Here is a 19,410-nt window from a genome sequence, read left to right as displayed (position 1 = left end):
ATAGAGCTATATATGCCTTGAATGACTTAGAGCCTCGACCCTTATTTGCTTTAATTTGAAAAGGACCTGCGTAATCCACTCCACAGCGCAAAAACGCAGGAGCAGGCGAAACGCGACTAGACGGCAAATCGCTCATCAATTGATTAGTGACAGATGCTCTAATTTTGCAACACTTTATACATTTCCTAACTAAATCTCTGATAACAGCTCTACCATTTATGATCCAATATTGTTCTTGAATGCAAGATTGCATAAGTTGTGGACCTGCATGCAAAAGTCTTTCATGGTAATGTCTAACAATGAGATGAGTTAAAATGTGCTTCTTTGGAAGCAAAATTGGATGCCTAAAACCATATGCAAGGTTTGCATGTCGCAAGCGACCGCCCACCCTGAGAATACCTAAATTATCTAAAAATGGATTCAAAGATAAAATTTTGCTTGTACTAGATAATGATTGATTTCTGCCTAAAGTGTTAATTTCATTCTTAAATTCAACACATTGCATTAATTTAATCAACACATGCATAGCTTTAGTTAATTCACTTGTTTTTAGAAATCCACTTACCTGATCTTCTGAATTTTTACAGTTATTACAAACCTCAGACATAATGCTACAACACGTTTAAGTTTAGTGAGAGAGGAATATTTATAAAATAAATCATGAGCATCTGTCAAGTGACTGGCAGCAGTTGTAGACTGTAAAGCACATCTTTGCTCTGGCACAGAATCATTCAGTAGTGGTGCAGATAATGCTTGCTGAAAAGGAAATAAATTATACAACAAATCTGGACCACATAACCACAATGAAGTAACCAGTGCAGATGATGACACACCACGCGTTGCAAGATCAGCAGGATTAGCATTTCCACTCACATGATGCCACTGGACAGGAGAGGATAAAGTCTGGATTTTTGCTACTCTGTTAGCGACGAAGGTCTTCCATCGGCTTGTATGAGATCTTATCCAGGCTAATACAATAGTGGAATCAGTATGAAAATAAACTTGCGATATAGGAGTATTTAAAGCCCTACAGGTGAAATTCATTAATTTAGTCAACAGTAATGCTCCACAAAGTTCCAATCGGGGAAGTGATATGGTTTTTAGTGGTGCAACTCTTGTTTGGCTATTACTAACTGAACATTAATTTGTCCAGTATCTAACACAGAACGATAATAAATTGCAGCGGCGTAGGCCTTCTCTGAGGCGTCACAAAACCCGTGCAGTTGAAACTGGTTATCTGATTCAACCAACAAGAATCGTGAAATTTTGATACTTTTAATAAATAACAAATCTTCTGTAAGTTGTTTCCACTCACATTCAATATCTGGAGGAACCTTTTCATCCCACTGAAACTGATGTTTCCACAATCTTTGCATAATCAATTTATACCGAACCGTGATCGGTGCCAACCATCCAAGAGGGTCAAAGGTCTTTGCGATTATTGAAAGTAATGTTCGTTTGGTTAAGACTTCAGGATATGATGAATTGACTTTGAATAAAAACATATCTGAAGCTGGATGCCACAGGATACCTAACGTTTTTACAGTATCATCATTGTCTATGTTCAAAGAAACATTTGATAAGCACAAATCTGGATTAATTGAATTCAAGACTTCTTTGCTGTTAGAAGCCCATTTTCTTAGAATAAATCCTGCACGTGACAAAGGAAAATTAGTTGCTTCATCTATGGCTAACTGCTGTAAACATCTTACCGCAAGGTACGGAGCTGATGCAGTACCGTAAGCAATCCTAGTTAATCGAAAATCCTGAATTGGTTTATAAAGTGAATCACGCCAGACTATTCTCTGAAAGTCTGCATCTTTTAATATAATTTGTCTGTACATTTTCTCTATATCTGCAGTTATAGCTATTCTGTGAATTCTGAAACGAATAATTAATGTTGTCAGATCAGTCTGCAACTGTGGACCAACCATCAATTTGTCATTAAGAGAAATACCGCTAGAAGATTTTGCAGAACCATCAAATACGACTCGAAATTTATCACTATTTTTATCCGGAACTGAATGGTGCGGAAGGTAAAAACTAGAATTAGCTGGAACATCAATTTCATTTTCTGGAATCAATTCCATATGACCAAGCTGTTGATAGTCCTCCATAAATTTGTGATATTGACTGGAAAGAGATTTATTCTTAACAAATTGACGTTCAGTGCTTTGTAAACGATGTACAGCAACATCCCTTGATGACCCAAGTTCATTTCCCGATCTACGAAATGGAAACTTAACAACAAATCTACCTGTTGAATCACGAGAAAAATTCCGCTTGAAATGATTTTCACATTCAGTTTCCTTTTCTGTGTAATGCTTTATCTCCGAAATTTCTTCCAATTTCCAAAATTTTTCAAGCTGGAGCTGAACATTGGTACAACTAGCATGATTCGATACAATTGTCTGTGATACACTTTTAGTCTTTCCGATAATGACCCAGCCGAATATTGATTCCAAGGCTGTTAACGAATGACCTGGAACAGTTAAACATCCATGAAGCATTATCTCGCCAAATACATCTGCGCCCAAAAGAATATCTATTGGGCCAGGCTGGAAACAATTTGTATCTGCCAACCACAAATGTTTGAAAGATGTCAAAACAGATCTATCAACTTGATATTGAGGAAGGTCACACGTGATCTTGGGTATAATTAATGCATTAACTGAAATGCTTGCGTTTTTATAAAATGGAGATGTTACTTGTAATTGAACTGAACCTGAAACCTTTCCATTTTTTTGCGAGCTCAGGCCATTTACACTTATGTTTGCACTAGTGCACTTTAGCTGCAGTAAATTTACACAGTGCTCTCGAATAAATGAGCCCTGGCTACCTGAATCAATTAGCATCCTGCATTTTTGTAAATCGCCATTAATATCTTTAACATAAACAACCGCAGTAGGCAATAAAACTGCTTGCGCAACAGGCACCGTGGCGTTATTGCTACTAATAGCAGAAGTTCCGTGTTCCATGGGTATATGACATTTTTCATCATTTGAATTTTTCGAACATAACACTGTATTATGCGGCTTTGAACAATATTTACACATTCCTGCACGACATTTAAAAATGGGATGCGTTTTACTATCTTTCAAACAATTAGCACATAATTCATTCCTTTTAATAATATCCCATTTTTCTTTGATAGGGAGTTCTAAAAAACTATCACATTTAAATAACTGAGAATGAGAATTACTCTTACAATGAACGCACACATTAGCCACAAGTTGGGACGAAAAAGCATATCTGCTACCTGAACCGCGAGTTTTAATTTCAGAAGGCAAAATTGACTTCTCCCTCTGGCACTTCGCCAAAGAGGCAATAGCATTCGCTCTGTTTAAAATAAAACGCTTGAATTCAGCGAAAGCAGAAATTTTCTTGTTCGAATGCTCCATCGTCCACTCTTTTAGTGTTTCATGATCAAGTTTCCCTTTTAACAGAAAAATAATCATGGTATCCCAATGCTCTACCGGCTGTTTAAGGATTTTTAATGTATCAATACACTGTTGTGTTGTATCAATTAATCTCCGCAAACCTGAAGCTGATTCATGTTTTAGAACAGGTTGTGAAGTTAATTTATTTAATGCTGCGTTTATTATTTCTATTTCGTTTTCATAACGTTCAGTAAGCGCTTCCCATGCCTTTTCATAATTCGCGTTTGAAATTTGAACTGACTGTAGTAAAACAGCAGCTTCACCTTTCACAGAAAGCTTAAGATATTGCAATTTTTGACTGTCACTTAATGTACTATTATTTCTAACACTGGCAAGAAATAAATCCCTGAATGATATCCAATCAACATAATTAGAAGTAAACACTGGCAATTCCACGCGAGGAAATTTCAAGCCGTTTGCATTAGCATTTATTATATCTTTGCCTGAATTACTAAGTTTTCTTGATTCTTCCTTTAAAGTAATTTTTAATACATCTAATTTGGAAAATAGTTCATTCATTTCTATTTCATATTTACTAAACTCTGCGTCAGAACAAGTACCAAGAATGTTATCGTTTAAACAGTTCACTTCAACACTTAATGCACTAACATCATTTTCGTACACTTCAATGGCAGAAAAAGAATTTTCTTGATTTTGTAAACTATTTATTTGTGAAATTAAACGAGTCAACTTACCGTTAATGATTCGCTTTTGCTTTAAAATCGACTCCATATTCCTGCCGCTGTTTTCACAATCCAGACAAAATATAAATCCGTTTTCCTGCACGAAATGTCCTTCTATACCAGAACGTTAAAAATTGTCTTGACACATCATCCAAAGAAATGCGCTGGCTCACGACGGACCATGTTAGCGGATGGAAAGTAGACTCAAACGTTCGTTACTGCGTTTATTAGACTGTGTGAAGAACAAGTTCGTACAATAGATATACAAGTAGTTCGGCGCTCGCAGGCGCCCTCTTGCAGGGAACAAAATCAAAATTTACATAAGGCGCGAACAGTTACATCAACTGTAAATTGTTTAGTGCAATTCTATTTTACTTTCTCTCAGAAATTAAAAAAATTATTAAATTCTGGATATTACTTTATTGCATTAATCTTAATGTGTAAAAAACAAATTAAAGTTACAAGTCACAGCAAAATGATATGCTTGTTGTTATTCAGAGCCAACAAAGTTTCAAACATAAGAATTTCAAAAACTTAATTAAATTTGTAAATTGTTCTCATAGTGTAATATGCTTGTGCAGTAGTTTGAAATTTCATGGCTTATCCTTAGTTGCACAATGAAAAATGTCATCTAAATTTACAAAGTGGATTCTTCTTCTGAATATATATTATATGGTAATGAAAAATCATGAACAATATACAAATTTCAGAATTGTTCTTATAGTGCACTTTTGCAGCAGTTTGCAATTTCATGGCTTATCACTAGTTTTTTATGTAATGCAGCTTCAAAAAAGTCATCTAAATTTACAAAGTAGATTCTTCTTCTGAATGTATATTATATCTCAATGAAAAGTCATGTACAAAATAGCCATACTCTGATTTTTTTTTTTTTTAAATCAAAACAGTAATAGTTTACATGTTATCTTCTCAGTTACACCACGGAAGCATGCAGAAAGCAGGGAAAAAATGCCTTGTAACTGTTCTTTGTGAGCAGATCCAAAACACCATGCCAATCTGAGAGTTTATTATGTAACTATTTTACACTTAAGTCTGTAATGCAAAATATTTTTAAATGCATATTCTAAGTTCTGTGTTTTATTTCTTTAGGGCCAAAATAATTAGATTTGCATTTGTATTTTTGTAAGTCTGCTTAGGTTACTTTTTAAGTGAAGTCCATTCGTAAATGAAAGGGAAAATAATGCTCTATCACCACAGTGTGTATGCACATCTGCTGCCAAGCCTGCTTTGCATGTATTTAGGTGCCATTTGTAGCCATATCATCTCTCTGTTTGCTGAGATGTAGAAGTTCATAATGTTTAAAAAAATTGAGTTGCTTGCCGACTGAAATATGATCTGTAATTCAATTCTTGAATTCAAGAAACTTGACAGCCATGGAAATTCACCATCAGACTTGTGGAATTTATGGTGATAATGCTATGAGTGACAGTAAAGTTCAAAAGTGGATCAGAATGCTCAAGGGCAGGCAGGTTAATGTGCCTGATGGGCCATGTCCTGACCAACCTTCTCTGCTTTCCGAAGATTTGGCCCTTGATGTGGAAAACAAAACTGACAATTCATAATTTCAATATTATCAGTTGATTTTCCTTAGAATTCAAGGTCAGTTAAAAAACCGGCCTTGAATACCTTTGTTTCGGACAAATTTAATTATCAAAAATTAGATTATCAATGGGTTCCAAGACTGCTTTCTGATGACCACAAAACAAAAAGATTGGGCTGTACTGTATCATTTCTGACTCATTACAAGCAGGATGGAGGTGAATGTTTGACTACATTATTACAGGAAATGAAACTTTGCTGTCTCACAATCCACAATAACTCATGAGTCCAAGTAACAGTCAGTGGAATGGCGAAACGCATCACTGGCAACCAAAGTGAAAGCCAGGCATACAGTTTCAGCATGAAAGATCATGGTAATGCCTTTTGGAACAATAAAGAGATTTTTATTATTGGATTTTATGCCGAGAGACATGACAATCAATTCTGATGTGTGTTGTGTGAGCCTGAGAAAACTCCAGCCTGCTATGCAAAACAAGCAGCATGGCCTACTATCTTCCAGTGTGGTGTTACTCCATGAAAATGCAAGGCCTCATTCTCTGCACAAAGCCAGGGTCTAATCAGGTCTTTTGGATGGGAACAACTGGATCATCCACTTTACAGTCCAGCCTTTGCATCCAGTGATTTTCACATATTTCAGTACTTAAAGGAGTTCCTTGCTAGTTAACATTTCAACAACAATGGAATGAAAACTGCAGTCATGGATTGGGCTTCTTTACATTTCTCTGACATCGGAATTCAGAAACTTGTTGAATGGTATGGATAGATGGAAATTAAATTGGAAAAGTGAAAGTTTTGTAATGAAACTATGTAGAATAAGGGGGGGGGATATATTTTAATGATAATTACTATGTTTTTCTTAATAAAAATTGGACTTTGTTTAAAAAAAAACAACCCTTGCAAAAAGTATACTAAATTTATGAAGTAATTGCAAAAAGAAATTTTGTTAATAACAATACATAATTTCCTCTGAAAATATATAGAACCATATTTTGTCTTCTAAATATGTAGTAACTTTCTACTAAAAATTTTCTTTGGTATAATTTAAAGTTTGTACCATTTATATGTAGCTTGGTTTTTAAAGTTATATGAAGTTATGTAATTAATGTAGTTTTTTAATTTCAGTACTTTTTTTTTTCCAAAATTTTAGGCAGCTATTGGTCCTCAAGCATTAGATTATGTACTAATTAACAACAAAGGTCCTGAAATGGAAGAAATGGCAAAGAAGGTGATCCTAAAATTTTCTTTTAATTTGATGTTTCAGTTACACTCTTAATACTAATTGTAATAATATCAACATAACAATAGCACCTATTATTCTTTTAATCAATTATATTCTGTTATCAGAATATTGTGCTGACTTTTCTAAATATCTGTTATTACTTTAACGCTGTTATTTTTATTTATCATAACTTCATTCATGTATGGCTAATCAATTAGACAGTCTAGCAATCAACATTATCAACTTAACTCTACAACATAGACAATAATGTATAACCAATATTTATTTATAACAACAATATATAAACTGAAGAAAACTAAAATTTGCTACTCTCTTACATTGCAAGAATGTCCATAATAAGAGAGAGACTTTATTAAAACATACCAGCTGGAAATTTTATTTATCATACCACATGTGGCTGAGTGGTTAAGACTACTGAATAGTGGGAATTCAGTCTCAGGTGAAGAGACTAAGTGCATGGTTGGCTTTTCATGGTTTCTTTGATATATGATATGAATACAAATCAGTTTTCCATAGAAAATTCTACACAAAGGTATCCTTCTCATCAGGATAAATAACCCTCATGCACTTTGACAAATTTTGTAAGTAATTCAGATAAAGTAGCATAAGCTTTGCCATACTATCTAGTTATTGTGGGATTTCAAATATTTTAATTCAGTTTTTTTAATAATACATTTATAACAAAAGTTATTCAGTGGTACTAAGTATTGAAAATCTTTTCAGTTTTCTTATTTTGTTTCTAAAGCTTTCTGTATATTCAAGAAGAAAAAGTATTTTTACTGTTTTCCCGTTCAGATTCTTTTGTTTTCAACATGTAGTGATAAGTTGAATTATTTAGCGAACCTATAAACTCATGTATACTCAGATTAGTTCAACAGACAATAAGCTGAACAACATGAAATTGATTATTTTCTTACCAGCAGTAATAATCAATTCAAATTGCATCAAAATTATTATTAGAGTTGAGGGGAAAAGCCCTTTATGTAGGACACTGGGCATTAAAACCCTAATTTTTTTAAACCCCAAATGATTCAGTATTTCACCAGTTAAATTTAAAGAAGAGAATGCTACATAATAAAATGTGAATATATTATTCATATGTATTCAAATTTTTATCAAGTCAAAAAATCATTTGCAATCGAAATCAATGTTGCTTTTTTTTCTTCTTATGTATTATTTCAACAAATCATTTTATTGACAACTACAACATTCAGCTATCGATGTCTCATTGACTCAACTTCTTGTTTTCAGTATTTAACCTTTTTTTTTATGAATTTGAAAGTTGGTTATTGTTACATTAATTTTTTGTATTGATTATCTTAACATTTTTAGTAAAGTCTTTTATACTTCTATCTTTTAATTTGTCATTTTATCTCTTTCATCTTCTCTGTCACTTCTATAGTTAGAGGTGATATAGCAAAGTTAACATTAATTTCCTCAGACTATTCATCTGCATCTTCTATGGTGCCAACTATATATCAATTCATTTTAATAATCTAAAGAGTAATGCTTCAATGAAAAATGTACGATGACAAAGATATAAAAAAGTTTGTTTAGTGTTTACTTTACTAGAACACACACACACACACACACACACACACACACAAAAAAAAAAAAAAAAAAAAAAAAGTAACTAAATTTGAATGAAAAATGAATGACCTGTCAACATATGGATCCTTTTACTTGCCCTAGATGCAGTTTTATGGGGTTAAGATGATATGAAGGTCATAAAAATATACCTTATTTAGATAAGTTTACTTTTCTGTCATTAGGAAGCATACAATGTTAAGGGATATTTTTAGCTCTTAAACTGTTTTTTTCCTCTCCTAAAAATATCTTATTATCATCTGCTGTTGAGTCTTTAAAATCTTATTTTAAATTTGAATCCTTGAAGACTTTTCATTAATAGGTAATGTGATTTTTGTGTAGGGATGTTTGAAATTTTTCGCCAACTGAGAAAAGTTGTAAAAAGTTAACTAAGCTGGTTAGAAGTGAACTTTTTCATATGCAGTTTGTAAGAAACTCGGAATTTTCCCATAGGTCATCAATCTGCATCAAAATGGCTGTATAAAAAGCATTTAGCTTGCATTCTATTTCATTAGCTCTATCTCTGTTTATCTATTCATAGCTATTCTAAGTTGACTGCAGTACTTCATCTGTGGCGGTCACGGAAGCTTGCAATACTATCTGTTGTTTCAAAAATGAATAATGAATAATAAACTGAGAACGTGATCTTTTCGATGCAACAAATTACATACACCTAGCAAGCTAGATTAATTTTGCAGGATTTTTTAGTCTAAAGGGGCAATTTGCCCTGAAGGACTATTTCGTTTTAGCATTTTGTGTTGATTTACTGTAAATGTTGGTGTACTTTTCAAATTGTTGCCACCAAATATTATTGCCCTGCTTTATATTTAAAGAAATTAAATAATGAAAAATCTCCATAAATGTATGCATGTTTCTCGCACTGGGATAAAACAATGGTATCTAGAGACAACAAATTTTGAATAACATAATCTACTGAATATAGTCATTTGGAAGCCCAGATTTGGAATTTGTAATTTGTTTTATTATTGATTTCTTATTTTGCTACACTTTAATGAATTTTTGATGAACAAACACTATGATTTCAAAGCGAACAATGGCCACACTGTACGGGGGGAGTAAATTATCTCCACGAGAGACTGTGTATCAGAAATTCTGAAGTTTTGTTCATTTTAAATTTATTTTGCGATATTGCTGTTAAATTGAAATATGGTTTAAGTGCAAAGAACATGATATTTAATAAATAAAGGTAACACACAAAATGTTAAAAAAGGTCGCTTTGAGCATAATGTAAAATCTGAAAGCTTTCAGATTTTTTTTTAAAGTTTAGTGAAACTTCGAACTTATCTTGCATATCCTTTTTAGTAAAAGAATTTTAAACATTCAAATTGAAAAAAGAGTATAAATTCAGATTAAAAAGTGGAGAAAAAGAAAGCAGGTACATCGTCTATTTATGTATATTCATCTGTGAATTACAGTAAACCCTTTCTGAATGTGGAAGTTGCATCATTCACATATTGCATATATGGTAAAATCACTTTCCATGAAGTTAACTTTTTATTAAAAAATGGGTTAGGTATATTTTAGATTAAAAAAATATGTATAATTTACACAAACCGGAAACAGATGTTTATTAAAAAGGTTTCTATTACCATTTAATAAGTAGATGCAAATATTTTTTTTGCATGTGTGTTTTTTGCATGGGACAGTGTCTGATGCAATCATTAAATGTTTCACAGTAAGGAGTGCAAAGTTTTTCAATACTTTTTGTAAAGTAGTATCTTCTTCTTCACTTGGGTCAATCTCCCTTACAAAATGAAACAGTTCCCTGGCCTTTTTTAACAATCCATTTAACATCTTAAATGCTAAAGGCTCTTCATCTTCTTCACTCTTGCTGCTTTTACAATCTGCTAGTGTTATAAGATCATCCAGTTCTTCATTTGTGATATTCCAATTGTCATTTTCTGCTAATTCTTTGATTCTCCTTTTTCCAGATCCAAACATCTTTTGCCTCCTATTGCTTTTGCAATTTGTATGATTTTCTTTGCTTCACAAATTGATGGAAATTCTGGAAAATTGTTGATGATGCCAGCAAGCATTCACTTGTTCCAATGCAAGTTCAATAATTTCTATGCAGTGTTTTGAATTGCTTGCAGAATATCATTAGTGTGTCACGCTTTGATTTATCTAGTTCTTTATTTAGAGAGATGTAAATGTGCCTGACATAATAAGCTGTGAATGTTTTTTATTCCTTCATCCATTGGTTGGGTGGAAGGGATAAAACCTCTACATTTGGATGCATTGTTGTGAAGCCTTCAGCTGTGCACCCTGCTACGTTATTGAGAATCAGGAGAACTTAAAAGCTCAGGTTTTGTTCTTTTAAGCAATTTTTGACTTCTTTAATGAATGAATTTTCAAACCAGTCATTTAAGAGGACTATCAAAACATGGCTGATGGTCTTCAGCACTTCGTGTGTAACTGAAACTGTTGATTGGACAAATTAAATTGAGAAAAATTGAGGTAACACATATACTCATTGTATTATTCAAATCTGCATTTGCAGAGGCTTATTGTATATATTTTCCATTTTTTGACATTAACCGACTTCATTTTGTAAAGGTACTTTTCATGGATATTATCGTTTGTTAAAATCTTATCTTATTGATTTCATGTTTAAACCAACTTGTTTTTAGCACAAAGGGCATTAACCCAGACGGGATCATTAATTTCATTTTGGCACTTTGCATTGAAAACTTTAAATGTCAGATCACTTTTCAAACTGTTGCCACCAAATATTACAGCATTGTGTTACATTTAAAGAAATTAAATAATGAAGAATCTGCATAAATTTATGTGTGTTTCTTGCATCGTGGTAAAACGATGGTACCTAGAGCCATCAAATTTTAATTAACATATGTTTCCACCCGAATATGGGCTTCCAAATTTGGAATTTGTTTTATTATCTATTTTGTAAAACTTTAACGAATTTTTGATTAACAGGCTGAACAATTTCAAAGCAAGCAATTGCAACACTGTACGGGGGGCATTTTTATCTCCAATACATGAAACTATATATCAGAAATTCTAAAGATATGCTCATTTTAAAATTATTTTAGGATATTGCTGTTCAACTGAATTTTATGGTTAAATGCAAAGAACATGATATTTAATGAAGAAATAAATGGGGCTAAACAGATTGTAACATCAATGAACATTTTTAATGACAATTAAATTAACTTTAATTAAATTTAATTAACTTAAACATAGTTGCATACAGCAGAGAAAAGGCGAAAAAGTAAGAAAGGTATACATATAAACATACATACGTAATAAGCGGTTACGTCAATACCACGCGGATAAACGCGAACAGTGCATGCATCAGGAGAAGCGCTCTTAAGCTAAACATCATATTATAATTTATGATACAACAATCCCCCTTTTGACGTTTGGCGGCTGAAAAAAAAATAAACATTAATCATTTACAGTTATTCCAATTAATTTACAGCACTTAGAGAGTTTCGAAGCAGTCAATGTTTTTGTTAGTACATCAGCAGGCATTTTCTCTGTTGGCACATATTTAACGTCTATTTAATTTCTTTCATAAATTTAATGAATGAAATGATGTCTAATATCTGTGTGTTTAGTGTGTGAGTGATAAACAGCATTTTTTATAAGCTTCTGTGCACCATGATTATCACAATATATAATGGTTGGATAATCAGCAGTGAAATTTAATTCTTTAAGAAAATGACGTAAATAAACTGCTGCTTTAGCACTTTCTGAAAGACTGATGTACTCTGCTTCAGTATTTGATAATGCAACCAGTGTAATTTTCCAGGATTGTTATTAAATTGGCTCAGGTGACTGACGGCATATGTAATATCCGGCCTAGTAAACACAGAAAGATACATAAGCGAACCAATTAGACAGCGATAAGGTACATTGTGCATTTCTTCCTTTTCAGTTTCAGAAGGATACATTTCTTTACTTAATTTTACACTAGTATCTAAAGGAGTTGCTACTGGTTTTGCTTCTTGCATATTAAACCTTCGTAGAATATTATCAACATATTTCTGCTGAGATAAACTAATAGAATTATTATTAACATCTTGATTAAATTCTATTCCAAGACAATAATGAAGTTTTCCTAAATCTTTAATATGAAGTTCTTTAGAAAGATAATCTTGAAGTTCAGCATATAAATCACAGCTATTTGTTGCTATTATTAAGTCATCCACATATAAAATTAGAATTAACTCACCTTGAGATGTTCTCGTCCTGTATACGCACTTATCTGATTGTAATGATTGTAATCCAAAGTTTTTGAGTTTTTTTTGTCTAATTTTTCATACCACTGTCATCCACTTTGTTTCAAACTATAAAGAGACTTTTGCAAAGCATAAACATAATCAGGATTATTTTGGTCTTCAAAACCTTTAGCTTGTTCCATGAAAATTTCTTCTTGTAAATCTCCATTAACATAAGCCATAGCAAAATTTAGTTGGTATAACATAAGGTCTTGTTCAACACTGTATGCAATCACAGTTCTTATAGAGCTTGCTCTGGCTACTGGAGCAAAGGTTTCATTGAAATCAATTCCAGGTTCCTGTGCAAATCCTCTAGCAACCAATCAAACTTTTCTCTTTTGAACTGTTTCATCTGCATTATATTTCGATCTAAGAACCCAGCAACATCCTATTACCTTTTTGTTCTGTGGTCGCTTTACTAATTTCCATGCACCATTTTTAACAAGTGCTTCATATTCACTTTGCATAGCCTTATGCCATTCTTCAGAGTAACTTCCATTTAATGCTTCTTCTAATGTCGGATTTGTATCTTCTTCAGCAATTTGTGCTTCTTCCTTTTCTATGTTTATATTGCAGTACTCCTTTTTCGGTCTTCCTGGCTTCCCAGTCTTGACTTTCTTTGGATGACCTGGCCCCCTTTTAATCTGCATTTCAGATATTGCTTTGGAATCAGAATCTTCATTATCAGATGATTTAGCAGATGCTTCTGCCATATTTGAGGGGTCTTCTGTTATTTCATCAGCCAATATTTGCTTTACATTCAGAGGTTCTTCCTTATTTCTATCAGGAATATTTTTGAGAAGTAAAACTTTCAAATCTTTATTATAATTAGTTCAGTTTTTGAATTCATCAAAGAATCTAACATCTCGGCTTATAACGATTTTTCTGAAATTTTTATTCCACAGCCTGTATGCTTTCGATTCATTTGAGTATCCTACAAATATATTTTCTTCTGCTCGAGTATCGAATTTCCCTTTAGACCTTTTATTAAGTACAAAACATTTCTGTCCGAATACTTTGAAGTGAGATGCAGTTGGCTTGATGCCAAAAAATAACTCATAAGGTGTTTGGTTTACTCCCAGGCTTCGATTCGGGCAACGATTACGAATATAAACAGCACAGTTCAAGGCTTCAGCCCAAAAGGATTGGGGAAGATTACTTTGTAGTAACAAACATCTGGCCATTTCAGTTAAAGTGCAGTTCATGCGTTCAGCTCTCAAATTCTGTTGAGGAGTCATTGGTTCAGAGAATTCTCGTTTAATCCCGCATTCTTGAATATATTTATTAAATTCTTCTCCGTGATATTCGAGACCGTTATCAGTACGAAGGATATTTATTTTCTTTCCTAGATGATTTTTGACCACAGCTTTGTATTTAATGAATGCATTTTTCACTTCATCTTTAGTTTTAAGAAAACTGACTTCGACATAACGCGATTTGTCGTCTATGAAAATAACAAAATAATGTAAACCAGCATGGGATGGGACTCTCATAGGTCCACACAAATCTAAGTGAATCAAGTTCAGTAATTCATCACTTTGAAATTTTGATTCTTTTTGAAAAGGTTGCACAGTTTGTTTAACTCGGATACAGACTTTGCAGTCTTTTAGAGATTCAGTGTTATTAAAATTTAAATTTCTAACCATACTATCAGACTTAAGTCTTTTCAAATCAGACTCATTTAAATGACCTAATTTAAGATGTCACTTGAAAAAATTACTTACCTGTGCTATTGCAGCTGTTTCAGTGCTTGGATGTATATAATAAAGATCACCATGATGAATAGTCTGCACTAGTATAGATCCATTTGGTTCTATTATTCTAACATGTCATTCTGTAAAAATCACTGAACGATTATCTGCAGTAGCTTTAGATGTTGACAGCAAATTAAATTTTAATTTCGGAACACATAATGCATTTTTGAGTGTAAGTTTAATTCTCTTATTTCCGTTAGGTACTGTTATAAGGACAGTTCCAATTCCTGTAGTTTTTGCTGTTTTGTCAACTGCTAACTTTATGGTTGAATTCGTTCGAGGGTGAAATTCTGAAAATAACTTTCTGTCATTGCACATGTGAGATGTACAACGACTATCTAAGCACCATGAGGAGGTCTTCTGATAAGCATTGTTTACTGCTAAACTAATCTGTTCTTCATAATTAGAAACCATCAGAGAACCTTGATTTCTCTTATTTAATTGCGCATATTTTCTGTCAGTTATTTTCTTTCTGCATTCAGATGACTTGTGCCAAATTTTCGAACAGTAATTACACTTCAAGTTTCGAAAATTTCTTTCAGCAGGAAAATTTTTATTTGAATTTACCTTCCATTTTTCATTTTTCTTCTGTTCTTGATTTTGTCTTTTATTTTCAGTATTGTATGCATTCTGTGAATCTTGAGACATTTTCCCTGGTCTTGCTTCCCATTCTTCTAACATTTTGATTTTCAAAGATTCGGGACTAGGTAATTGATCTCTTGATTCGAAGGCGCATCTAAAATTTTCAAATTTTTCTGGTGTACTGTAGAGCAGAAGAATCAATAATAAATCATCAGCTATGTCAGTATCCATTTGTTTAAGCTTATCAACTATTTCGAAGAAATTATTCAAATGTTCAGACATTGTTTCGCTTTCCGCCATTTTTCTAAATAATAGCTGTTTTAACAAGGTAGCCTTCTTCTCAGGTCCTTTCGATTCATATACAGATTTGAGTTTATTCCACACAGCATTTGATGTCACACAATGCTTTATATGACACAGTTCACTAGGATTAATAGCAAGAATTATATCTGCGCGAGCTTTTTGATCAGCTTGGAGCCATTTCTTTTCATCTTCGGTTCCTTCAGCAGGTTTTAGCTCTTTACCGGTTACATAATCCCAATGTTCATTTTTAATCAATACTGCTTCTATTTGTAATTTCCAACTGTCAAAATTATCTTTTCCAAGCTTTTCTATAGTAGTCAAATGCGACATAATGTAGTACAGTCTCTCACAGCCAAAAACCAAGATTGAGCGATATAAAAATAGGCTTAACTGAACGCTGATCAGTTCTTACCGTTGATTAGATGTAACAGTTCTTGAATTAGGCTTAAGAGTTCAATGCTCGAAAACTTCAAAATGTTCATTTTAAAATAAGTATTTTGCTAATTAGGCACAGTTAAAACGTTCCTGGGCCCATAACCATTGAAGAAATAAATGGGCCTAAACAGATTGTAACATCAATGAACATTTTTAATGACAGAGATTAACTTAAACATAGTTGCGTACAGCAGAGAAAAGGCAAAAAAGTAAGAAAGGTATACATATAAACATACATACGTAATAAGCAATTACGTCATCACCGTGCGGATAAACGCGAATAGTGCATGCGTCAGGAGAAGCGCTCTTAAGCTAAACGTCATATTATAATTTATGATACAACATTTAATAAATAAAGGTAACCTACAAAATGTTAAAAAAAGCCCCTTTGGTGTTTTTTAAGGATTTTTTTAAGCTTTTTTTTAAGTCTTCTTCTTTTTTTAAAAATTATTTTCATTAGTTCTGTAGAATGACATTAGCTTTTTTTTTTAAATCTTTTTTTTCTTTTAAATTATTTTGATTGTCCTTATTTCTGTAGAATGACATTAAATAATTATCATCACTCATTTATTGGGTAGGAAGGGTTATTCATTGTTCTTAAAATGGGTTAAACTGTTATAAAATTATTTAAAATATATTTGTATCGAATTATTTTTCGAGCTGTTGATATATGATATTTTAGTTGTAATTTTTAAAATTCCATATGGCATTAACATTGTAATGTGTCCTTTACATTAGATTCTGACAGTAGCTGTGCTTTCTATTATACTGACTGCACCAATTGGAGCAGCTCTTATATCTATTCTTGGTCCTATTTTACTTACAAAGGGGAAAAAAGTTACAGAGAATTTGCTCATTGAAGAAAATAATGCTACAAAAGTAATTATTGTTGTTGTTCTCATTAAATAATTAATATTAGGTGTTCAATGTTAAAAGTAAAATCTAGATTTATTCATTTGAATGCAATTAATCAGGTTCTATAACTGAGTATCTTTAGTCTTATTCTGAATTATAGTTAAAATAGAATGGTTTATTATCATTATGGTCTTCAGTTCTGAAATTAACCTTAGAATAGCATGCCTTAATTAAATTATGATGTAATTATATTAAATTTATCTGCTAGATTAGAAATGAAACAGACTTTTTATGCCTATTTCGTGTAATCTTATTGCATGACAGTTCTTTTAATACACAGTGGATGATTTACATTCTGGACATTAATCACCATTGGATGTTGCTATCTATTATTTTTATGTTTGTGTGACAGTAAACTTAACTGATTCATAGCTGCTAAGAATACTATTTTAAATACAGACAAAAATGTCAGACGTGATGTGCCAATTCAGAGTTCACTATCCATCCTCAAAATCAGCAACTTTGAGGAAAAGTGGTTTAATGACTGTATACAAATATTACTTTTAAAACTATTAATTGCTTTTTACGTCCATTTGTAATTCAAAGAAAAATTATTTTTAAAAGTATTTGCTTAAGTTTGAAATGCTTACTTCCTGAAATTACTGTCATGCTAAAATGGAGTATTAGAGGTAAATATTTGAATATGTTCTTTATTTACTTAATGGGGAAAATAGCTTTTTAATTGTAATCTTATATTGCATTAAATGAAATATAAAAACAGTATTTAGAAGACTAAAATATTCCACAATATTCTTATGAAATAAAAGAATGAAGTTTTTTATGTACAAAATATTAAAAATGTATCACATTAAAAATATGCAAATCTTATACCTTTGCAAAATTATTGGAAAACTCACTTAAGTAAAGAATTTGATTCATCCATAAATTAGTTTCTTGATATAGACTAAAATTTCCATTTTAAATAGATTTCTGTTATTGAAGAATAAATTTAACATGCATTTTTATTGGGATTTCATATTTCTATTACTTTTTTTTTTGAAAATTTTGTTTTATAGGAATGTATTTTAAAATTCATAAATATGTTTGCTACATAATTAAAATCATGTTTTTAATTCATAACAATAAGCAAACATCTGATGGCATTTTCCAATCCAAATAGTTCAAACTGTTCTAAGTTTTAAACATTTTAGAAATCCTTTTTATGATTATTAGTATTTAGGTATTTTTGATTTAATGATTTAAAAGCAATAGAAGGGTTCTTAATGTAAAATTTAAATTCAATTAATTTGTGAAGGATAATGGATTACTTTCTTTACATGTGAAGAATGGGTGGATGTGTTATCATGATGCTGCTGTAAAGTTTTGCTGTTCACAGGTCTAATTGTATGTATGATGTAGCATTAAAATATGACACAGGACCTCAAGACAATACCTTTCTTGTATGTTTTGTGCTTGAGATGCATTTTCCCATGGGAATCAAAGATGACTCTCACTTTGATTTTGCTGTGTATGTATAATGCTTTTTTAACTGTTTGAGTCCCAAGCAGCATGATCGCGCTGTTGAGATTTTATGTCGAGAAAACCCAGTACATTTCGAACATTGTGGACAACTGATGATGCCGTTGATGTTGATAATATGGGCACTTGATTTAAATCAGGTGCACATCGATATAAAATAAACAAAGCACTATCTCGCCGCCTTGTATTTTTCAACATAAAATACGACAAGGTCTGCTTGGGTCTTTTCATACACATTTAGAGTAAGCACGGTTTCACTGTTTGGGATTCTTTGATAGTGTTTTTTCAATGCCACCTGGGACTCAAATGGTTAATCTTGAGGATGACGAGTGTTTCAGCAATGATTTCACGTAGATTTTCAGATCATAATTATGAAACCATGACTTGTCACCAATTATCATAATGTTCAGGAAGTTGAGATATGTTGCTAACAGTATGATATGCTGCAAATCAGTATTTCCTTCTCCATTATTAGCAGTATCAATATGAATTTTATTAACATTCTCTATTTGGCCAAATCCGCTCTTAGTATGTAGTATGTTGAACCAAGTATGTTTATTTCCATTTTATATGCTAGTACCTGGATGATGACATGATGTGTCTACATAATCAAAATATGTACATATCAACTAGCTAATGATTTTGTATTCTTAAGATCATATTAAAACATGGTTCACTTCCCACTGACATCTTCAGAGTGCTTGTATAACTCATTAGTTATTGTTGGCAGTACCACCATAAGCTTGCTAACTCTTTCAATCTTTTCGAAGAATTCAGTATCTTCGTTCTAATCGATCTCCTGTTTAATGGCAACTAAAATCTAGCAAGCATTCACTACATTACCTCTTTCACAGATTGGCTACAAGTGGCAGGAAACAAAACATTTACACATGCGCATATAGAAGCATGGCACTTGCCTGTCTGAAGTCATCTCTCTTGTACTTCACTAATTTCTGTGAGAAAGAATAAGTTTAAATGTTTTTATAATGGATCTTATATTCATTTTTTCCCATATATATATATATATATATTTTCCTCAGGTAGAAGGGGAAAAAAGCTCCTCTGCCTTTATACTATAACCACCTAAAAGAAAGTTGAAAGTTATAATACAAATCTGGAAACGTATGGAAATCATCAATCTGTAAAAGA

The 19,410-nt window shown here is 32.2% G+C and overlaps 1 protein-coding gene across 5 annotated transcripts in view; it reads left to right on the top strand.

Moving 5' to 3' along the window:
* Positions 1-19,410, top strand: part of LOC118199455 (sodium/hydrogen exchanger 9B1-like) — a 163,316-nt gene that overhangs the window by 76,743 nt on the left and 67,163 nt on the right. For all 5 annotated transcript variants that reach the window (XR_015040745.1, XR_015040746.1, XM_085815365.1 and 2 more), the window contains 2 exons: positions 6,849-6,926; positions 16,606-16,746. Coding sequence is in view for 3 of the 5 variants with exons in the window: in XM_085815365.1 (XP_085671491.1) it covers positions 6,849-6,926; positions 16,606-16,746 (219 nt within the window). In the remaining 2 variants the exon portion in view is untranslated. The remainder of the gene's footprint in view (positions 1-6,848; positions 6,927-16,605; positions 16,747-19,410) is intronic.

The sequence above is a fragment of the Stegodyphus dumicola genome, chromosome 4, assembly GCF_044657685.1.
Source record: "Stegodyphus dumicola isolate Sdum_Otavi_A_Nest chromosome 4, ASM4465768v1".
In the NCBI taxonomy this organism is placed as follows: Eukaryota; Metazoa; Arthropoda; class Arachnida; order Araneae; family Eresidae; genus Stegodyphus; species Stegodyphus dumicola.
Note: the sequence above shows the minus strand (reverse complement) of the source record. Positions and strands in the feature narration are given on the sequence as shown.